General features: G+C 39.6%; 1 protein-coding gene across 11 annotated transcripts in view; it reads right to left on the reverse strand.

Moving 5' to 3' along the window:
* LOC140209797 (multiple C2 and transmembrane domain-containing protein 2-like) overlaps nucleotides 1-24683 on the reverse strand; it is a 485848-nt gene that overhangs the window by 29671 nt on the left and 431494 nt on the right. For 10 of the 11 annotated variants that reach the window (XM_072278281.1, XM_072278276.1, XM_072278273.1 and 7 more), the window contains one exon: nucleotides 12133-12242. In XM_072278281.1, coding sequence (XP_072134382.1) covers nucleotides 12133-12242 — 110 coding nt within the window. Of the gene's footprint in view, nucleotides 1-11224; nucleotides 11823-12132; nucleotides 12243-24683 lie in introns of those variants that run through there. The other variant, XM_072278282.1, reaches the window with a different exon arrangement.

Raw genomic sequence — 24683 nt, forward strand, 5'->3', positions numbered from 1 at the left:
AGCCTACAACACAACCTTAGCCTCCAGCAAACTGAGGTTCTGTCTTATGCTCCAAGTGCAAGTTATATTCTCCAGTGAAATCCAGTTACATCGTGGAATACTTTTTGTTTAGGTGAAGGTGGGTTAGAAGTAAGCTGAACTTGTTCCCTTCGATCCTGGTGTTATCTTTCCTGCTCCCTCTTTAGATCCTGCAGTGCTGTGAGAGAATCTGTCACAAGGGGCCTCGGATTAACTATAAGGAAGTTGACAATTTAAGACAGAAATGAAGCAAAAATTTTCCCCCAGAATTTTGTGAATATTTGGATTACTAATTCTGAAAGGGTGATGGAAGCAGTAAACGGAATTATTTTATTGTGGAGGTAGGGAGATTCTGGAGAAGAAAAGGAAGCAGAAGATTCTGGGGAAGGTAGGAATGCTGAATTAAGATTACAATCAGATCAGCAATGACAGAGCAAGTCTGTGGGGCCAAGTGCCCTAATTCATATGTTCATAAGAGAACCTCTCACTGTTAAGTCTTTGTAGAGACCTGCTGGCTACTGAAAGCAATTAGGCAGGACCAAAGTGTTCAGACTGAACAGATAACTAGTTCTCTCAGAACTTCTTCAGAGTTTTCTAAAAGAAGCACAACTTTTATTAGCAAACCCTTCCAAGAGTTGCGCGAAAAAGTGGCTCTGAAGCCACAGCGTTATTGCTGATTATTACACCATTACTCACTGACAGATTGTTCTACATCCTCAATAGATTCATCAGTGCATTTCACAAAGCTCAGGCAATCCATGCACTCAGAGTTAAACTCAAAAATGCAGTTAATGTCCCTCTTAATTATTAACATATATAAAGCACCAACCAGCCTCTCCCAGTCACTGCCTGGAACGCATGGGTTAAATCCAGGAGACAGGTTGGACAACTAATTTTTACCAGTTTAATCATCAATCCACAGTACATGCACAAGCTCTCTCCAGGGTTAAACAGGCACCGTGCATAGTAATGGAATCAACCTGAGGGATTCTGAGTTTCATCTACACCCCAACATCCTCAGGGCTTCATTGGGAAGCATCCACAAGTTATTCACGGCAACTCTAACCGTTTATTGAGGAAAGGGACATTTTGGTTTCTCCCTTTAAAGATACGCAGAAAATTTTTACATTAAACTGATCAGTGAAGTCAACACAAAATGAACTAATCTGTCTGGAGAGAATTCAAATTTCTTCTCTTAATCTAATTTTGAAAATGACTAATTGTAAATTGTCAAAGTCTATGACAAGGCTGATTGATCACCTAATGAATGTTGAGACATATGATCAAGGTTGCCTCAAATGAATATTCATACACGTGCGGCCTAGCAAAACAATTGTGCTTTAGTGAATCCTACAGATTAAATTTGCTAATTGATGCATGCTTCTAATTTGTGTTGTGGGTTTCACGTTGTCAATACATTCCAAAAGTTATTGCAAGTTACAAAGACTCATTGGATTGATTATGTACAAAATCAATGAATACGATCCATTTGTAGCTGATTAATTCACAACAATATATAATCACTAGATGATGAATTGTGTTTGTGTATATTTGTCAGATCTGCTCAGTGCAAGACAGGTAGTTGCAGTAAAGTATGTTACTAAAGTCATGTTCACTTCCACCAAGGTGAATTAATATTATTATGTATTTATTAAGCAGCTAAATCTCCAATTGATAAATCCAACGCACAATTCTGAAATTCAAGATATAGATTATTCTACTCAACAGGAAGTCCAACAACAAGATAGATCCTAATCTCAATCTCTTGATTTCTGTTCAGTGGTTCCCAAAGTGGGCGATATCGCTCCCCCTTCTCCCCAAGGGACAGAGGGGAGGCACTCAGTAGTTTGGAAGGCAGCTGAGGGATTACAGGCTTAATTTAAGAAATGAATTACCTATTATAAGCTTTTGATCCTGACTGCCTCATTATTGATTACAATGATCACGTAATCACCTCACCTCTTGCTAACCCACAGTTCTCTTAGACTTTGTTCGAAGTGCGTTATAGCCATGTGATACTTTTATATCTGGCATATCATGAAAAATCTGGACTGAAGAAACTGTGTTATTTCGGGGCCCGCACATTATTGTTGTTCACTACTGTAGTACAGTGTTAACTAGTATGAACACCATGCTTTAATTGTGCAAATTTGCAATTCCTGTGAATTAGGGTATGGCATTGAATGGGGCAAAGTTCAGTATCTTCCCTTACAAATGGTCTTGATTACATTTATCTAGCCCATGCCCAACCAGGATATCACTGCCCCACTTTATGTACCATCAGGCAAAGAGTCAGGTTTTACCTGAGTTATGTGCTGTCATAACTTTCCCCTTTATTGATCGTAGGGTTTGATGTTGGGCTTAAACAATAGACTACTGACTATGGATATCAATTCCTATCAAAAATGGTAGAGATAGACCAAATTAAAGAAGAAGTGTGGAGTATCTGAAATATGGATTTACATCAGCACCAAACAACCAACAGCGGCCAATGTTATGCAAAAGATATTTTTTTCAAATGAGGCAATAAAACCCTCCAGGCTCCTTGAACATTTGAAGAGAATACACTTTGATAAAGCGCAAAGAATATGTCTTATTCTCAGTCACTTTGTGATAACTTTCAGAAACAGAAACCACTTTAAAGCATGCTTGCCAGCACTTCACAACAAAACAGTGATGGTCTGCAAGCTTCATACAATATTTCATTGCTCATTGCTAAATCTGGAAAGCCCCATCATACTGATTCTGCTAGCAGTAAGGGAGGTTTTGCATAGTTACCAGACCCAAATAATTAAAGCAATTCCATTCTGCGACACATCTGTTCAAAGATGAATAGATGAAATGTCTGAGAATGTGGAAGATACATTGTGTAATATACTTAGGACAACAGAATTTGCTCTGCAGTTCAAAGAGTCAACTTTGCCAGGCAATGAACCTTTGCCTTGTGGCTTTATTCGCTTCATAAAAGATGAAAGCATCGTTCAAGACTTAATATTTGCAAGGGAACTAGAAACAGAGATGGAGGCAGAGTCAAAATTTCAGGTTGTTGAGCAATTTTTCAAAGAGAAGTACATTCCGCTCATGAATATTCTTGCTTGTGCAACATATGGGGTACCATCAATGATAGGATGCCATCGTGGGGTTATTATTTTCTTGAAAAAAACTGCACCTAACATATTTACTATTTGCTCTGTAATTCACAGACAACATCTTGTCACAAAAAAAACTTACGTGATTGGCTGCATAAATCATTAAATATTGTTATCACAATGGTAAATAAAATCAGGTCCTATGCTCTCAATTGTTGACTATGTTGAGAGTTTTGTATTGAGAATGATGTAAGTTTGCACACTTGTTGCACACAGAGGTTACGTGACTCTCTAAAGGAAACTGCCTGAGATGCTTTTATGCAGTTTTGAAACTGTGATAAAATTCTTTGAAGACTTGAATGCTTCATTCAGCAATCAAATCAAGAACATTAAGTATGAGATTGCTTAGTTATCAGCATTATTTGCAAAGTTTAATGAAATCAATCTTCAATTGCAAGGAAATAATATGAATCTTATCAAAGTCAAATCAGTCATCTCTGCATTTCTCTCCCAGTTAACCCTATTTAAAGTACAACATTGGCTGTCGCAACCTTTTCCGATTTCCGAGCCTCTCCAAGTTGGAAGAGAAAGGAAGAATACCAGATGATAATCTTCAAGTATACTGTGCCTAACTGGGTGTGCTACATAAAGACATGTCAGAGAAATTTCAGGATCTTCTCTGAATCTAAATTCCAGATTGGGTAATAAATCCATTCCTGAACACTTGTAAAGAGGAATTAACAGGAAGGATGGAGGAAGAACTGATCTTGCTACAAAATGACTTTGAGCTGAAGCCGAGGTTCCAAAAAAAAATCATGAAAGACTTTTGGTTGCAGAAAGAAATCTCTGAACGCTATCCTGCACTGTGGTAAAAGGCCAAGATGTTCTTTATTGACTTTCCAGCATTATATTTAGTGGAGCACAGCTTCAGTGCAGTCGCCCAACTTCTTTCGAAGCAACAAAACAGGCAGCAAATTACTGAACATGGGAATCTGAGGCTCCTTCTGAGAGATATTCAGCCTGATGTTGAGAAGTTGGTATCACTGCACCAAGCCCATCCATCTCAATGAAAGGTAAAATAGCAATGAGGTAGTGAACAGTTGTACCACTAATGTGGGTGCTCTAAAATTTTTGATGAAAATTGTATTTATTGTAATTAAAGAAATAATTTGATTTGTAACTAAATAGATTTCAATATTTTTGCAATTATTTGTCACTGCTTAGAATTTGCAGCTCCTATTTACTTCCACTGTTCATCATATATCAAAAATTCTTTATAGTTTTTATGTAATAGCCAGAAAAGGAGAGGGGCGCTGGGATGTGGTCTGACAGCCAAGGGGATGGTAACCCAAAAAAAGTTTGGGAATCACTAGTCTAGATCAATACACTCAACTTTTAATAAAAGGAGTGTTTCACTTTAAAATATAGTACCGGAATAAGATATTGGCGGAATTTTGTAAAAGTTAGTTTCTTGTGCCATATTTGATTTTCCACATGAAAGAAGGGAGCTTGGAGATAATTTATTCCCACATATCAGCTTTGAAATCAACAGGCAGCAGAGGAGAATCCTAATATGAATACCTTCTTTCTTAGTAAACTTGGTCTTAGCTGGAGAAAGGTTATATTTTCAAAGATAATTAATTTTCTTAAGCTGTAGGTATCTTTATCTATTAGTGATGAAAAATCATGGATCTACACTCCCTGTTCACTCACCTGTCCTGGAATTCTGCGTCTGGTTACCATTCTGTAGAAAGGAGATGACAGGAGTGGGTGCAGAGGTTAGCCAGAGTGTTGCCTGGGGAGAATCTTTCCAGTTTGTTTGTTTGTTCATCTATCTATCTCTCTGTTTATTTATTCACTGGGACACAGACTAGACCCTTCAAGCCACACCACTCAGCAATCCCTGATTTAACCGTGGCCTAACTGTGGGACAATTTACAATGACCAATTAACCTACCATGGGAATGGATCGACTGGGGATGTTTCACTCAGAGCAGAAGAAGTTAAGGAGATTTGATAGTGTGCTTGATAAAATCATGAGGAACACAAACTGAAAAAACAAGACATTTTTCCTTATAACAAAGATGCATAAAACCAGAGGACAAAGGTCAGGGAGAGGGGAGAGTTACAGGGGGATTAGAAGAATACTTCTTTCACCCAAAGTGTAGTTGAGGAATGCAATATCTGAGGCAGGCAGGGATTAATAAAGGTGCATTGTATTGAGGGGCAGAGGTTTCTTGAGGACACAGAATTCGTGTAAGAGGTAAGAGATTAGTGGGGATATGAGGAAGAACATTTCTCACACAAAGGGTGGCTGAAATTTGGACTGTGTTGCCTGGATGTGTGGTGGAGCAGGTACTCATGCAGCATTTGAAATGTATCTAGGCAAAAACTTGAAACACCAAGGTATCAATGGGTACAGGCCAATTGATGGAAAATGTGATTTGCATACAAGGGTATATTAACTAGCATGACCATGGAGGGCCGAAGGAATTGTTTCTGTTCTGTATGAATTTTCTCTTATTATGACTTTTTGTCAAACTTTTCTACTATAATTTCTGTTGTAAACTGAGACATTTACAATACTCATTCAACTACTCTGATATCTGCTACAACGTTGCTCTCAAGAGGATGTTCTGTGCAGTAATGTACATCTCCCACATCCATCGCCATTTTGCAGAGTACTGACAGACTTACTTTAACTATCTGGCTGCAGACGCTATTTGTTATTTTATCACCACTATAGAAATATGCTTTTTTAAAAAATAAAATGTAAAGTTTTGTATCAAAGGTTGAATTTTGATTTACAAGCATAACTCAGTTCTGTTCCATTAGATCTCATGAAAGTGTTCGGTTTGGGACTGCACTAGTCCCTAGGACAATTGCAGAGATCTGACAACTGGACTGCAGAGAGTCTGGATCAGATCACTGAATGCTGACAGCTGAACTTCTGAATTTTAAATACCTACATCATACAGCAGGCAGAACATATTGTTCAACAAAATCAGCAACTCCATGTTAATCAAAAACCTGCAGATGTTGTGTATTTGACTAACTCAGCCAACTGCAGCTCACTGAGACACGATGTCCAATAAGGATGAAGCTGAGCCAGGAACTGGCACTGAACTGTGGAAAACAAGTAGCAGGCCAGGTCAAATGACAGCTCCAGACTGTTGACAGCAATCAAGGTGAGCTCTGCACTAATCCCCAGTGACACTTCAGGAAAACAGAGCAGGGAGTGGGCAGAAGCAACCAAACAGCACTAAACCACCGTATATTTGTGATGCTGAAAACAATGGAGGACAAGAAACACAAGCAAAGCAAATAGCCCTGAGACCCAAAGCGGGCATTCAATTGGATCTTGGCTCATCGATATCTGAATTTGTTTTTTCTCCACGTTATTCAATATCTTACTAATAAAATATCCTTAATAAAACCCTCAATTCCTATTCAATTGCACACTTTCAGAGTGCTGTAATACTATTAAATTACTAGAAATTTAGAAAACAACAAACATGATATGGATCACTGTCCCATAAAGCTCCATTAATTCTGCAGTTTGGCATTGTGGTGGAGTAGGATTTTCTTGTCTATTGTACTGGGTAGTTGTACCCAGTGTACCAGAAACTAAACAATTGGGATTTCTGCCAATTAAATAAAGGATTATTGGAATTTCACTCTACCAAGCAAATGATCCAACTGTAACAGGATGATTATAATCCTAATCAAGTTAGAGGATTTGAGTAATGTGCATAAGTGCTTCCTGTCTTTGCTCTTGAATGGTCTGAGTTTAATTTTCAGACTATCTGCCCTTTCTTGTTTCCACACCTGAAGAACTAGCTTCTCTGCAGCCTTACAGCAATAATTAAAACTGGGGAGCGGGTGAAAAAACAAGAACTCAGTGTATGGCAGAGATTACAGCCAACAAACTTCCACGTCCACACTGGTGAGATGGTTATTTGGAGGGATTGTGCTAATTCTCACTTTTATCTTTCTGTGTCTTTGGAGCTTCGAAATTAATTTTCTTTGACGGTCCTCTGGCCCTGAAAGCAGTCATCCTGTTTCATTTTATACCAGCCGTTATATGCCCGTGCATGTTACTTTAATGCAATGCTGAACAACTGATTCACTGCTTGATGCTAAGTCTACTTTTAAAGTAATGATATACCTATGCATAAACTCTATACACCGAGTGGCCACTTTATTAGGTACACCTGCTCACTAATGCAAATATCTAATTAGACAATCATGGGGCAACAACTCAATGCTTAAAAGCATGCAGATATGCGTAAGAGATTCAGTTACTGTTCAGATCAAACAGTGGAATGTGGGAAGAAATGTGATCTAAGTGAATTTGGCAGTGGAATGATTGTTGATTGCAGACAGAGTGGTTCAATTATCTCAGAAAATGCTTATCTTCTGGGATTTTCATGCACAATATGCTCTAGAGTTTACAGAGAATGGCATGAGAAACAAAAAAAATCATCCAGTGAGTGGCAGTTTTGTGGGCAAAAATGCCTTGTTAATGAGAGTAGTCAGAGAAGAATGGCCAGACTGATTCAAACTGACAGAAAGGCGACAGTAACGAAAATAACCACGTGTTACAACAGCGGTGTGCAGAAGAGCACCTCCAAAGGCACAACACGTCAAACCCTGAAGTGGATGGGCTACAGCAGCAGAAGACTACAAACATACACTCAATGGCTACCTCACTAGGAATAGGAGGTACCTAATAAAGTGGCCACTGAGTGTACTTTAGTTCTAAAACTAAACTCTTTGGGGAATCTCATTGAAACCTTTCTAATGTTGAAAGGCCTACACAGAGTAAATGTGGAGAGGATGTTTCCCATGGTGGGAGAGTCTAGGACAAGAGGGCATAGCCTCAGGATAGAGGGGCGCCCTTTCAAAACAGAGATGTGGAGAAATTTCTTTAGCCAAAGGATGGTTAATTTGTGGAATTTCTTGTCACTTCCAGCTATGGAGGCCAGGTCGTTGGGTGTATTTAAGGCAGAGATTGAGTGGTTCTTGATTGGACATGGCATCAAAGATTACAGGGAGAAGGCCAAGAAATGGGGTTGAGGAGGAGGAAAAAATGGATCAGCCATGATTGAATAGTGGAGCAGGCTCAATGGGCCAGATGACCTATCTCTTATGGTCTTAAAATTTAAGTCAACAGATTTAAATTTTAGAAAGGGATTTCAATCCAAGCATTTAATGCCTGCAGGGGTTAATATTAATTGGCCTTTAATCTCTAAGGCTAAAATGTTCTTCGGAACAACTGGTAGTAAAGTAGAGGTAAAAGCAAGCATTTATTTCTCAAACATGCCGTGAAATGAGATGATGAGATTGCCCTGTGACAATTTTTTTGCCAAGGTTGCTATGTTATAAACATGACTTGCCTTCAAACAGATAAATAAATAAATAAACAAACAGCACACAGGAGGAATACTGAGGTAGAGTTTGCAAGGTTGATGAACAGTTCAGAAATCTGATAGGAGAGGAGGAAAAGCTGCTCCTAAAATGACCAGTGTGAATCTTTAGGTTGCTGTACAAAAGTCTTAGGCTCATGTATGTTGCTAGGGTACCTAAGGCTTTTGCACAGTACTGTAGTAATTTTATATATTGCACTCCACTGCTGCTGCTGCAGAAAATCATGACCTATGTGAGTGATGATCATCCTGATTCACCCACGCCATTCCTAACATCCTTTGCTCCCAGCAGACTTCCTCTCCGCTTATGTTGACAAATACAATACCGTGCAAACGTCTTTGCCACCCTAGCTATATACAATTTCCTGAGACATAAGTGCTGTACCTCCTTCATGATAGTAGCAATGAGAAGTGGGCATGTCGTTGATGGTGCAAGTCCTTAATGAGGAGTATTTGATAGCTCTGGGCCTGTACAGAATTAAATTAAGTAATACTTATATAGCCCCCCGGTAAGCATCAAGCTCGTTCAACTCGCTGTCGTCTAGGGGAAGCAGCCTTCGGCCCCGCCAAACTGGGTAATAAAGTTTGTGTGGAAGCTCTGTGGTGTACCCCACCCCGCCAAATAACAGTCAAAACACTATATACAATTAATTGATTACAATTCATAGATATTACTGGAATGATATGATTAATAGAGATAAAATATAAAAGGAAAATAAAAAGCGCCAAACTTATCAAAGTTTAATCTCTTTGTGCACAAACGGTTGGAGCTCTAGTAACGATCCTCTCTTCACCATTCCATCCCCTCTGACTACTTTGACCCGCTGCCTGGGACCAACCACGATGATCGACCAGATGCTCCACACAAGTCTGTCTCCGTCTCCTCTCCTCGCCGAAGACCCTGGACCTCGGACTTCCGCTGAGGGTCCGACCCCATTAGCCAGTCACAGCACCGCGTCCACTCTCTCTCTCCCCATCGCGCCTTCTGCCACAAAAACCCGCGCATCACAGTAGTTTACAGACACACAAGACAGAATAATATCTATCCCAATTGGTTCGTTTACCCCCTTATCAATAATATAACCCAAACAAGCTGCTAGCGAGAGAACTTTCTCAGCAGTTAACATAACAAGAAGCCATTTTAATTATAACATATCAAAGAAGCCATTTTAATTAGCCTACGCAGTAACATAAAAGAAGAAACCCCTTATACTTATAAGAGGAGATCTCATTGATACCTACCAGATACTGGAAGATCTGGGTAGAATAGAGTGAAGGGAATGTTTCCTTCAGTATGAGAGCCTAGGATCTGAGAGCATAGTCTCAGAATAGAGGATGTCCCTTTTGAACTGAGATGAGGAGGAATTTCTTCAGCTAGAGGGTGGTGAAACTGTTAAATATACTGCTGTGGAGGAGAACTCATTGGACATATTGAAGAAAGGCTCTTGATTGGTAAGGGGTTAAGGATTACAGGGAGAAGGTAGGACAATGTGGAACAGGGTGGAAGTGACTAATATGGGGGAGTCATAACTATAAGGTGTTTGGAGGAAATTCTAGGTGGGATGGCAGGGGTAGCTTTTTTTTACACAGAGAATGGTAGGTGTATGGAACACGCTGTCAGGGATAGTGGTAGAAGCAAATACAATAGGGATATTTAAGAGGTTCTTAGACACATGGATGAAAGAAAAATAGAGAGTTACATGGAAGGGAAGGGTTAGTTTGATTTTAGAGTAGATTGCAGCATCAGCACAACACCTTGGGCCGAATGAGCTGTACTGTGCTGTACTGTTCTGTGTATAAGGGGTTTCTTCTTTTATGTTACTATGTATGGTAATTAAAATGGCTTCTTTGTTACGTTCAATGCTGAGAAAGTCTCCAGCTAGCACTTTGCTTGGGTTATAACAGATAGCAGATGTACTATGAGCTAATGGGTGTCCATGTTATTCTTTCTTGGGGAATATGCTGTCTCATATGACTGGGAGCCAGGGGTTTTTGGCAGGAAGTCAGAGGAGAGACCGTGAGACCTGCAGACGTGCGGGGAAAGCTCAGGTGGATCACTCCAGGTGGTCCCGAGCTGCAAGTCGACGGGATCAGGGTGGTCCCGAAGAGGGTCCTGAGCTCCAACGTGTGCACGAAGAAATTGAACTTTGATAAGTCTGGCGCCTTTTCCTTTTTTTTTGTATTGAACTTCTATTAATCTCATAGAATTAGTAATATCTATAAAGTATAATTGGTAAAACGTACATTGTGTGCTGGCTGATGACTGATGTTTGAAGCTGAATCAGGTGGCAGTTGTACAGCAACCAAAATAACTGGGAGACAAGGTGGGCAGCGGACGGGGTTTCCCCTAGATAAATACGAGCCAATATAGCTGAGCGTTACATGTGTTAAATGTTCCAATACAGTGAAAGAAAATCAGCTAGGATTGAACTAGGGAGCAGACTCCATGGGCTGAATGGCCTAATTCTGCTCCTATATGTCACAGTCTTATGGAACTCTATTTGAATTAGAGTTAGGTACAAAAGTTCTGGGAGAAGATTACACCAATCACACCAATAATTATTTATTATCCACAAGGTGTTAAACTGACGTCTTCTATGATAGCGTTTCTGTGGAGATGATCAACCTCTGTGGCATCGAACGTGACAAGAAGGAACACAAGTATAATCATATGCATTACAAGTTCAAGTTTATTGTCATCTGACTGTACATATATACAACCAAACAATGTTCCTCCAGAATACAGTGCTCCCACGAAACATAGCACGAAAATATTGCCATAAATAAGTTAATAACATATAACTCAAAATGCCTGTAATGTGGCAGCACAGGTAAACAGCAAATAGCTCACTGACCTAACAATAAAACCTTAGAGCTGTACGAGTACTCATTAGTCTCACAGCCTGAGGGAAGAAGCTGTTATCCATTCCAGCGTTCCTGGTCCTGACGCTTCTACACCTCCTTCCTGATGGTAGTGAGTCAAAGAGATTGTGGGATGGTAGAAAGGAATCCTCAACAATGGTATGCGCTCTTTGTCTGCAATGCTCCCAGTGAGTACCACAAACAGCAGGGAGGGAGACCCCAGTGATCCTCTCGGCGGCTTTTACTGTCCACTGTAGAGTCCTGTGGTCCGATGCCTTGCAGCTTCCGTACCACACAACGATGCAGCTGTTAGGATGGGAGTGGGGAGCTTTGCACGTCTCAATCTCCTCAGAAAGTGTATACGCTGCTGTGCCGTCTTGACTAGTGAGGAAGTGCTGTGGATCCAGGTTAGGTCCTCACGGGGCTAGGTTAGATTGTCTCAGTTTACAGGGGGAAATCATAAGCAGGAACATATTTGGACAGGTATTAAAAATAACTGATTTAATATTTCACTGGTTTATCAGTAGTTACTGACTGGCAAACATCATATTGTTGTGATTGTGCAAATTTATTTTTGTTATTCATTTAGAAGTTATGGGAATCTCTGGCAAAGCCAGAATTTATTGCCTATCTCAAACTGGTGCATTCAAATGAGGGCAAAATTATCTGCGAAGTGTAGCATAATCAAAGTTGAGAAAATAAAATTAGAGCTCCGACCAAACTGCAATACTTACTTTTTAATTCTTTCACCAAACGATGCTATTTCATCCAGGATGTTCTGAACACTAATGACAATATCTTGAACCTTGTGAATTTTGCCCATTAATCCTCTTCTTTCAGAGTCCTGGAAGGAATAACAAATACCTGTCAGAAAAAGAGCAAACAACACTTTTTTTGAAGTGGTCTTCTTCTCCAGGTAGTGGAGAAGAAAACTGCTTTGACAAAAATACTGTTTTATCAGTGATGATAATGGTTTTTTTAATCAGCGTATTGTGAGTTTATAAATTGGGTTCAACAGAAAATTGAGCAATTTATCTTAATACACCAAGTGAAAAAGTAGATGTTGCTTTTGGCCAGATGCTAAAGGAAGAATAATCATTCAACCAAGTGACCTTAAGGATGTTACTTCAGTGTTTTCCAATTTTCTTGGTAGAAACAGTGGGGAGTTTGTACATTCTCCCCCTGACCATGTAGGTTTCCTCCAGATGTTCCAGTTTGTCTCCCAAATCCTAAAAAGCTGCAGGTTGAAGGTTAAAGACCACAGTAAATTTTCACTCATGTGTAAAAGAGTGGTAAAATCAAAGTTGGAGGTTGATGAAAATCTGGAGAGGAAATAATGATTAAGGTAGGATTAAATGTAAAAGCAGATGCTTGGTGGTAAGTGTGGTCTTGTGTCAATACACCTGCTTTTATACCATAATCTCTCCATAACACTATGAGTAGAAGCAGATGCTACACATTTTCTGGTGGCATAGTGTTGTAGTGTAATGCTAATGCAGTGCCAGTGGCCCAGGTTCAATTCCTGTTGCTGTCTGTATGGAGTTTGCACATTCTCCCCGTGATCGCGTGGGTTTCGTCCAAGTACTCCAGTTTCCACCCACAGTTCAAAGACGTTCAGTTTAGTGGTAAATTGGTCACATGGGTGCAATTGGGTGGTGTGAGCTTGTTGCCCTGGGATGGCCTGTCATTGTGCTGTATCTCTAAATAATTTTTGGAATTTACATTAATATAGATGACGATCGATGCCTAGAATAAAAGCAGTATCCAAAATATAACTGGTTTTTTACAAAGGAAGAATTAGTATAAGAGATGCTTGGCCTGATGGCTTTTCACTCCCTTTAGTCTTTTCATTTGAATTTAAGGAGAAAAAGTCAAGAAGGTACAGTTGTAACATCTACAAGTTTATGACATATTGAGAAGTCACATTGCTGACCTCAACTGGCACAAAATAGACATTATTTCATCATTTCAGGAAGTTTTCCAAATCATTTGGTAAACAAAAAATTCCTGATACCGAAAGGAGATGTAAATGCTGAAAGTACATTTCACATTTACAATGCTGGGTTGTGGGGAAGGAAGATACTCCTATGGCTGCCAGCGTCAGTGGTGGAGGTGGAAACAATAGGGTCTATTTAAAGACTCCTGGATAGGTACATGGAGCTTAGAGAAATAGAGGGCTATGGGTAAACCTAGGTAGTTCTAAGGTAGGGACATGCTCGGCACAGCTTTGTGGGCCAAAGGGCCTGTATTGTGCTGTAGGTTTTCCTTGTTTCTATAATATCCATTTTGTGATTGGTGACATGGAGGTAATTTGTACCATCTCTGGCTACTGCACAGAACCGAAAGGAGCTATAGAGGGTCATAAATTTAGTTGGCTCCATCTTGGGTACTAGCCTACATCTTCAAGGAGCGGTGTCTCAGAAAGGCAGTGTCCATTATTAAGGGCTTCCAGCACCCAGGGCATGCCCTTTTCTCACTGTTACCATCAGATAAGAGGTACAGAAGCCTGAAGGCACACACTCTTCCTCTCTGCCATCCAATTCCTAAATGTACATTGAACCCATGAACATTACCTCACTTTTTAATAAACACTATTTCTGTTTTTGCATGATTTTAATCTATTCTACATATTTATTTATTTATTTACCTTTTCTTCTTCTTTCTGATTCTAATTCTGATAGTATGTTGACATCAAATCAAACCCAAACATCAGGGCGGTGGGGGCGGGGGGGGGGCATGGTCAAGAGGTTTGTTCAAACCGAACAAAAGAATGGCAAAGAAATATGATCTAAGCATTCTTTCATTTAAGAAACATTGCAAGAGTTTGATTTCTTATAACATTACAAGATGCAGAAAAATTGATGCACACTTTTGTTTTTAGCCAATTAGACTACTGTAATTCAAGAGTGCCTAAGAAAGATATAAATTGGCTGCAGCAGCAAGAATTGTAACCCAAAAAAAAAGAAAATCTGAGTACACTTCACTGGTTTTGGCCTCATTACACTGGCTGCCTGTGTCCTCTAGGATCAATTTTAAAATATGTATACAAGGCTATGAATAATCTAGCTCCCTCATGTATTTTGAAGTCTCTATCGCTTTACGTCCCTAATTGTAATCCTATCTCCATGAATACTGGTTTGCTGAGTGTTCCTAGAGCCAAGCATATAAGAACTGGTGATGCGGCCTTTTGCTCCTCTGCACCAAAAATCTGGAGTACTCTACCGACTGAGATATACCAGGCTAGTACTTTGGAAAGTATCAAAACACTTCTAAAAGCTTACTTTTTTTAATTTGGCCTACTTATAGGACTACTTAATGCCTGTTGATGTTGATTATATTTATATAATTTGGGATATTCAATTACATTTTTTCTGTATAATCTCTGTCTTTACTTATGATTGTTAATTTTATCTTGCATTTTTATGACTATATTGATCTATCCACAATCACTTTGAGCCTGAATCTTAATGTATGAATGGTGTTATAAAATTAAAGTTAATATTATTATTATTATTATTATTATTAGAAGTGCGTTTGACCATGGTGGTGCCAAACAGAGGTTTGAGTATTTAGAAACTGCTGATCTCCTGGGGTTTTCACAAACAACAGTTTCTGGAGTTTACAGAGAATGGTGAGAAAAACAAAATTAAAATCCAGTGAATGGCAGTTCTGAGGACAAAAAAATGCCTCGTTAATTAGAGAGGTTAGAGGAGAATGGCCAGACTGGCTCAAGCTGACAGGAAGGCAACAGTAACTCAATTAACCAATCATTTCAACAGTAATGTGCAGAAGAGTATCTCTGAATGCAAACACATCAAATGTTGAGGTGGATGCGCTGCAGCAGCAGAAGATCATGAATATACACTGATGATCACTTTATTAGGTACAGGAGGTACTTAATAAAGTACCCATTTCTTTCACAGAATGATGTGATTTCAAGACCTACAAACCCATGTGTTATTACACACTATTTTTATGTTATACACGTGAAATAGAGGAAGGTTGAAATGCCTATGCCACAGTTCTACAGTCTACATCTGTAGAAAATACATGGAAAGAGAAGCAGCAATTGGAAAACATTAGACCAGCAACCGGCTGTAAAATTCAACAGGCCAGGCAACACCTATGGGATGCAGAGTTTTGACCCAAAACATCGCTGTTTCCTTTCCTTCCACAGGTGCTGCATGCCCACTGAGTTCATCCAGCACATCCTTTTTTGAGCTAGAAAGATTAACCATTTCTGGAAATGTCAGTGATAAAAAAAAAGTAAAGATTTAGAATAAGTATGAAATGTTGATATTGTTCTTCTATGAAAATGGTATCCCAAAGGCAAAAGTAGTCCTGTTACAGGGGGAAGTCACCTGTTTAATACAATGAACTGTGATACTGATGTGCCGAGTAAGTCAATCAAACAACACAAATACCAGTTCACTGCTGAGGGAGAAGTGTAGGTAACATCATTTGTGATGGTAACTTTTGTTGGCAAATAACCCAATGCAACAGAGTAGGAGGTTGTATAAACTGCCTGATGAACAGAGAGAATAATTAGTCCCAGATCAAAATCAGGATCACAAGTGATCACGTTAAAGAGGCATTGACTTGTACAATATTTTTCATAACCTCAGGATACGAGTTGTTACTTTTCATCCAATTAAACAGCTTTGAATTATAAATGCTGTTGTAAACCAGCCAATTTGACACATATGGGCCCATATACACTCACAAATAATCATCCTTGTTGCTTAAGGATGACAGCTTGCCAAAACATTAGGAGAATCTCATTCTTTCAAAAATTACATCATAATATTCACTACATCCACGTGACAGAAAAGTAGGAAAATGGTTTAACAACTCATCTGCAACACATCACCTCCATCTGATGCAACATTGTGAATTATGCACTGAAATTAGTGAAGTGAGGTTTAATCATGTTTTTTTTAATCTCTCACAGAGTGGTGTAACAAATCCTATGAACAGGAAGGATCAATGTTAGCCGGCTGTAATTAATTTTCTAACTGGCAGGTGTATTGGTGGAAGCCAATCATAATTTTGATTGGGTTTTAAATTGATGAGTTTATGCTACTAGATCTGATGTGACAGTACAAACTGAAAAAGCTCCTGCCTGCAATTCTGCAGCTTACAAATAAATTGTTCAGCGTTAGTGTGAAAGTATACAATGGACAGAAAAACCTTCACCCAGTGAGCTCACAGACAAGTCATGGGGAGCGTGGGTAACAAACCCAGTGGGAAGCTGAGGCCTAAGGGGAGATTCCAACTCAGAGCTGGTGCACAGGAAGACAGGGCAAGCAGTGTGCACTAGAAGTGGCGTAGAGATAACATTCCATTCTTGATATACTGTAAATGCACAGAATTAATACACATAAGCACTTTTTTCCCAATAATGAGAGTTAATAATCATTCATTTCTGAAACCCGATTGTAACAATATCAAAATCCATTGACAAGGATTAAAGAAGCATTCATACTGGCTCCATTGATGGCATTTTTAACTTTCTTTTTTAAGCCCTAATGGGTGAAGCAGCAATATGGTCTGATAATTCAGCTGCCAAGGTTGTCTTCTCCCAAGGTCCGGAATCTAAAGAGACTGAATGCCATCAAACATTGAGGCAGTGTAGTAAATGCCACTTGAGCAAGAACAGTCTTGCGGCAATAACAAGGTCAGGTATCTACTCCTACATAGAATTAGGTAAAAAGAGTCCAATATGCAAATGAGACCCAGAATCCTCCACTCAGCTGACTCCACTTAATTCTTTTTGCTACTCAATAAGCTCTGAAGTAAGAGCTCTTGTTTCTTATTAATAGCAGATTTAACTATTCATTGGTTTCTGGCTGGAAATTTTGTTTAATTTAAAATACTTTATCAGCAAATCTTCTTAGTTAGTTAGGGATCCAAAATTTTCCACAGATCCGCACTTCTGCTTTATTTATTTCAAGTTGCTCATAAGCCCAGCAAGGTCTATTGATTGCCTTCTGTATCTGCCTCCAGCCCATTCATGAGCTTTTATTAATATCACTGGACAACAAATTTTTTTTGAAAGTGTTGCTTCCTCAGAATTTTTATTTTATTTATGATAGACCGCTTGAAGCTAAACACAAATACAATATCAGACTACTTGTATCATGTGAGAATTTGGAGAAACAAGAAATTAACTCTTATTGAATATAATGCGTTTAATGGTTTTGTGAGGATTTGTGTTTGAGGCTTCTCGCTGAAGTGTCCAACAATTATCAGCCAGTCTTGATGGTTTCCAGATACCATTACACCACGACCGCATTATCCTGGTGAAACCTTTCACCATGCTCGTCACTAACAGCACCAAGGTTTGCAGGGAAGAAGTCTAAATAGGAATGCAGAAAATGAATCTTTAGTGAAATGTTGCATTTTCATGGTTTTGTATGCTTGAAGCATGTTGCCAACCAGCTGCGTGTAGCTTGGTGCTCTGTAGTTGCCAAGAAAATTTTCAACAACATCATTGAATGCCTTCCATGCAATTTTCTCTGGTCCCACTAGAAATGCTTCGAATTGCCTGTCATTGATGACCTGTTTGATTTGTAGACAAACAAAAATGCCTTCCTTAATCTTGGCATCAGTTATTCTGACTAGAAGTATAGTTATGACTCAAATTAATATAAGCTATTTCAAAAAATGGTGTGTGATAGGGGAATTTCATGGTGGTTGTCATGATCAGCAGCCCAAGCTCCGTAAGATACATCGATAAGTATTCAGGAAGCAATATCTCTGTTGTCTGGTGGCAAACTCAGCATTTATTGTTCCTTCCCTTCCCCGCACTCCAGTAATTGCTGTTGAGAAAGTGTTGGTGAGTCACCTCCTTAACCCATTGTAGTCCTTCTGGTGAAGATGCTCCTACAGTGCTACCACCTGGGTAATTCCAGTACTTAGACCCAGCAAAGATAAAGGAAAGGCAATGTATTTCAAAGTCAGAATAGTGTGCAACTGCAGGTGGTGGTACCATTCTTGGCAGTAGAAAATACAGATGCCAGAGTCATCCAGGTGAGTTACAGCAGTGTTTTTATTAAACTGTAAACAGCGTGTGGCCAAGTGGTTAAGGCGTTCGGCTAGTGATCTGAAGGTCGCTAGTTCAAGCCTTGGCTGAGACAGCATGTTGTGTCCTTGAGCAAGGCACTTAACCACACATTGCTCTGCGACAAGCTGTATGGGTCCTAATGCCCTTCTCTTGGACAACATCGGTGGTGTGGAGAGGGGAGACTTGCAGCATGGGCAACTGCCGGTCTTCCATACAACCTTGCCCAGGCCTGCACCCTGGAAACCTTCCAAGGAGCAAATCCATGGTCTCACGAGACTAACGGATGAGTGAGTTTGTAAATCCAGCAAGAGCAAGAATGGTGGGAAAGACGAGTGAGTGCCGCTGGAGGGATTTGGGACAGGTGGAGTGCCAGGGGTGGGGAGGTGGCACCACTTTGGATACATGTATCCCTGAGAAATTGTGTAAGGTCATTTGATTCCAAACAATTGATTTATTGATCATTACAGAATGTTTCTCTGGTGCTTTCCATTCCCTCCCCTCTCCCTTCCCCTTTTCCCAACCATGACTTCACTCTCCCTGCCCCCCCTCCCACTCTCAGTCCACAACAAACACCCATATCAGAATTAGGTTTATCAACACTCACAAATATCACAAAATTTGTTTTCTTTCGCAGCGCAGTACTGTGCAATACATAAAAATACGACAGGACTATGCAAAAGCCTTAGGCATCCTATCTATATACATGTGCCCAAGACTTCTGCACAGTACTTGTACATTTATCCAGGCTCTGGAGAGTATTCCCGACTAGTTTTGCATTGATAGCACAGACACCTGTGATGTTAGGAGATCAGTCACCCACCACAGAATATCCAGCTTCTTACCTATTTTTGAGCCACTGTATTCACGTAGCTAGCTCCAATGAGTTTCCGGCTAACAGCATCCTCCAGGGTTGTGATTGATTGATTGTTTGTTTGTTTGTTTGTTTATTCATTCATTTAGAGTTATAGCAGGGAATTGGCCCTTCTGGCCCTTTCAGCCACCTGGTACAGTAACCTCTGACAACCTCGATTTAACCCAATAATGGGACAATTTACAATGACCAACTAACCTACCCAGTACGTCTTTGGACCGTGGGAGAAAACTGGGCATTCAGGGAAAGCCCAGTATTCCACAGGGAATACGGACAAGCTACTTACAGAGGACACTGAGATTGAACTCCGAACTTCCAAGCCCCCAAGCTATAATAGTGTTGTGCTAACCACTACTCTGCCGTAGTGAGGGATCACTAATGGGGGAAGTGAGCTTGAAGTAGCCAGTAAGGTACAGAGGACAGCCACAGAATTATCTAGTTTATGATCCATTTCATGTACACTCTTCAAGATTATAAGGTTTCAAAGAAAATACCTTTATACATACTTTGGCCTGAGTACAGATTTTCTGACAAAAATATTTTATATGATTAAACAACACATAATGTAAGATAGATTTAGAAAAAAATAGTGACATCCATTGGAAAATGTATGCTCACAACATAATGCTAAAGATGTAGTAGTTATGGCATTGTGTTGAACTCTGCTTCAAAAGACATTTCCCTGAAGTTAATGATGCTTCAGTGGCAGACTGTAACATTCTGGCATCACCATGAGGCATTCAGAACTACAAGAAAGGAGATTAATTTCATACTGGACAATACATGTGTTTTTTGATTACTGATATAATGTGGGATTTGCAACAACCATTTCTGCAGAGCAATTTCCCACAAAAGCAGTGATTGGATAATCTCTCTTAATAATATCAAAACATTAGAGGCCTCAGCAATGGGTCGAAACTCTGCATCCCATAGGTGATACCTGCCAGGAATTCTGATTGTGACATGATGTTGAACTCTACTTTGCTAACGCTGCTTCTGTATCCATTTCTCTGTCCAGGAGCTTTCAGCCCTACCTGTGGACCTTTCACTCATCTTCAGTTCTCCTGATTCACTTCCTCTGCCTACTTACCCACTCTAAATTTATTCACTGCTACCTGCTGATGCTGCGTTGATCGTCAGGACTTTTCCATTCCACTCGTGCACTCTAACCTATGCCCTTCTGACATGCTGCACTCGGTTCATTAAGAATGAACATCAGTATTGTTCCTAGCTATTGCACAGAGAAGTTATAGCCTAGCTTGTCCATACCTTGTGATAAGGGTGATGCTTTGTAGTCTGGGGGACAGATCTCTATTTCGAAAGGCCTCATGTCAGGGATCAGACACTTCCTCCCTTTGCATTATAACCCCACCAGCAAACATCAAGCCGTAGTCATCCAAGCTATCAGCTCCTTGGCAGATCTCCTCTCCGCAGTTCCCAATCTTAGAGTGGTCGCAGCCCCGCACAACATGTTTTTATTTCTTGTCCAAAACAAACAAACAGAACTGCACTGGCATATTTATTGTCACAGCTTGTTCTAGTCCCATCAAACCTATTACTTAAAAAAAGTTCTGACAAAGGTCTTAACATAAAAATGTTAACATGATTTCTCTTTCCATAAATACAACCTGTTCTGCTTGAGTATTCCCATCATTTTGTGTTTTTATTTTAGATTTCCAGCATTTGTAGTGTTTCTGCTTTTCAAATGCTGGTGGAAATACTCTTCAAGTCAAGCTGCTTCTGTGCACAAAGAAACCCCATTGACATTTCAGGTTGATGAGCGTGTACCAGAGATGCTTTATTGGAAGCAAGAAGGGAAACGGAAACAAGGAGTCTACCTTCAATGTTCCAATCTAATAGACCATCAAAGGCTCCAGATGAATGTCAACTCACTAGCTGAGACCTTCTCCAACCAGATTTCTACAAAATACCAGTGTTCAGTGTGGTTGACAATTAAATGATCCCTGAAATAACCTCACAAGTTACTCAGTTTAATCAGGTAACAAATGTTGGCTATTTCAGCAAAGCACAGGTCCTAAAAAATGAATAAATTTTTCCTTAATACAAGACTTTGGCCCTTCTTCATCTTTTCCCAACTTCGTAGGTATCAGGTTCTATAATGTGAAAGGCTCATATTTGCCTTTACAAGGGTAATTTGGGATACTCAATAAATTCTCGCCCTCGACAACGCCCACATTCTCAAAAATAAATTAAAAAATAGAATATATTTTCCATTAGCACTGTTTATTCTTAGATTTGTCCTTTTAAGAATGATGGGTATTTTTATATGAAATCTACAAATTATGCAATGATTTTCATTAAGCTAACTTAGTACTGACCTTGCAAATAAGTATTTTAATTGATCCTGCAATTTATTTTCAACTCAGGTAGCACACTGGATTGTAAAACAGCTTGCAGTTATTACCAGTTAAACAGTCTGCCTCCCAAGTCCCTAACTAGCTGGTTAAGTTTGAATAATCAGATAACAAATATATGCTTTATTTGTTATTCACTTTAACAAATTCAAGTAATCTGTTAAGTACATATCAACCCAAAAGGCAAGATGTTGGACTTAAACAATTATCCTACTCCTTTTACCATTTTAAAAGAACAATAATATAAAATTACTCAATTTAATCTCACTGGTCTTTGATCTCATCCTGTTGTTTTATTATTAAACATAAGAAACATAATGTTATTAAACATTCATTTTCTTAGTTACCCTTTAAAAAAATTTCATTAATAGGATGCAGGTAAGGCCAGCAATTATTGCCCATCCTTTACTGATTTAGATTAGATTAGATTCAACTTTATTGTCATTGTGTCGAGTACAGATACAAAGCCAATGAAATGCATTTAGCATCTGACCAGAAATGCAAGGAATAGTGTTATTTACCGAATAACTGCGAATAAAGAAGGTGCTACAGCACACAAATATAAAAGTACTGAGACAGTACAATATGGATGCAATACTGCTTAGCGCTGTGATGAGAGGTTCAGCAGTGTCACAGCCTCAGGGAAGAAGCTCTTCCTGTGCCTGCTGGTGCGGGATTGGAGGCTCCTGTAGCGCCTACCGGGCGGGAGGAGAGTAAAAAGTCCATGGTTAGGGTGAGATGCATCCCTGATAATGCTTTTCACCCTGTCCAAGCAGCATTTATGGTAGATATTTTTAATGGTGGGCAATTGGGTACCGATAATCCGCTGGGCAGTTTTCACCACACGCTGGAGTGCTTTGCGGTCTGATACGGGACATTTGCCATACCACACTGAGATGCAGTTGGTGAGTATGCTCTCAATGGTACAGCGGTAAAAGTCCGTCAGTATCCTGGGACAGAGGTGAGCTTTCTTGATGCTCCACAGGAAATAAAGGCGCTGTTGTGCCTTTGTGATCAGGATAGAGGAGTTCAGGGACCAGGTGAGATCCTTAGAAATGTGGACACCAAGGAATTTGAAGCTTGATACACGCTCCAGTACAGTTCTGTTGATATAGATGGGGACATGAGTGTGACTCCTGGCATGCCTGAAGTCCACAATGATCTCCTTGGTCTTCTGGGTGTTAAAGGCCAGATTGTTGTTGGCACACCACACGGCCAGGTGCTGGACCTTGTCCCTGTAGGCCGTCTCGTCATCCCCTCTGATCAGACCAACCACCACCAGCCAACGTAGAGACCGAGGGCTTGGCAGATCTGTCAAAGGAGCACTGTCAAACAGCTGCATGCTTTGTCTTCATGGTAAGCCTGCGATGAGGACTTTCTATTCCATACTGCATCTGGGATACAGGGAATGAATACTTAGTGTAGTGTTTGGGCTAATTGTGCTATCTGTTTAATACTGGATGAGAATGAGTTTCTTGGGTGCTGTTATAGAGCTACATTTGTTTAGGAAAATTATGCTTGTTCCAGCATACCGAATTTGTAAATTGTAGGGGAGGATGTCAAGAGATGAGTGATGTATCGCAATATACTAAACTTTGTGACATACTCTTTATGTAGCTGGTCCACCTAATTTTCTCATCAATAGTGAATCCCAAATGTGTGAGGGATTCAATGATAGTAATGTTACTAAATGGCAATGTTAGGTGATTATACCAAGATCCACAGTGACTAAAGGGACATGTACTACAAGGAAAAGTTGAACAAACTTGGGTTGTTTTCTCTGAAGTGGTGGAGACTGGGAGGAGACCTGATTGAAATTTATAAGATTTCAAGAGACATTGATAGACATGTGGCACCCTTCAACCAGGGTCGAAATGTCTAATACTATGGGGCATGCATTTAAAGAGGCTGAAGGAAAATAAGTTCAAAGGAGATGTACAGGGGTAAGTGTTTTGTACAGAGAGCAGTGGTTGCTTGGAGTGTGCTGCCATTGTTGGTAGTGGAAACAAATACAGTAGAGGCATTGAACATGAAGAGATTGGAGTAGTCAGAAGTGATTAGTCAGATATTTAAACAGCAGCTTAGTCAGTCTTGCACTAGAGTGTGGGTAAAGGTTCTGTTCCTGTGCTGTACTGTTTTATGAGCAACAAATACAAATTATTGGAGGAACTCAGTAGGTTAGGCACCATTTATGGAGAGAAATAAACAGTCGACATTTTGGGTCAAGTACAACATTTTGCATGTGTTGCTCAAGATCTCTTGTGTCTTTGTATCGACTATGTGTTCTATACCATCAATGTTTGATACTTGTGTAACAATGATAAAATAATCAGCTTGAATGTAATGAGTTAGCAGCACTCATTATGTTCACAAGTGAAGTGTATTCAATATTTCAACAATATTATAAATATATTATTTGAGTAAACATTCTTTGTTTACATAATTCATTTTGGGTTATATGTAAGAAGTAAGTGAATGGCAAACATCCTCATGTCACCATGTCAAATGTGAGCACCTCACTAAAAAAAGGAAAAGAAAAACTAAGCAGGCAAGTATTCCGGCTCCTGTGTTTTTTTTTCATCCAATTATTTTCTAGAGTTACAACACATACCAACAAAGCTATTCTGCACCAGCAGATTGCTGTAGCTACCCAAACCCAGTCCTGAGGCCCACTATCTCATGCTTCCTTCTGTTCGAGCAAGAGCTTTATTAGGATGGTTTCAGGAATGAGGGATTGACTTTTCTTACACAGAGCAGAGGGCTGGATTTATTTTCCATAGAGCAGGAAAGTTAAGGAAAATATTTTGACAGATATATCTGAAACAACGACTGGTTTGGTTTGGAGAGACTTACTGAAAAGAAATATTCCTATATTCTTAATCGAGGTACAGATTTAAGGTGAAAACTAGAGGTAACATGTGGAAAAGTAACTTTTAGAAATAAGAAAAGTACCTTTAATATTCAATGACAACA

The sequence above is a fragment of the Mobula birostris genome, chromosome 14 (assembly GCF_030028105.1).
Source record: "Mobula birostris isolate sMobBir1 chromosome 14, sMobBir1.hap1, whole genome shotgun sequence".
Lineage (NCBI taxonomy): Eukaryota > Metazoa > Chordata > Chondrichthyes > Myliobatiformes > Myliobatidae > Mobula > Mobula birostris.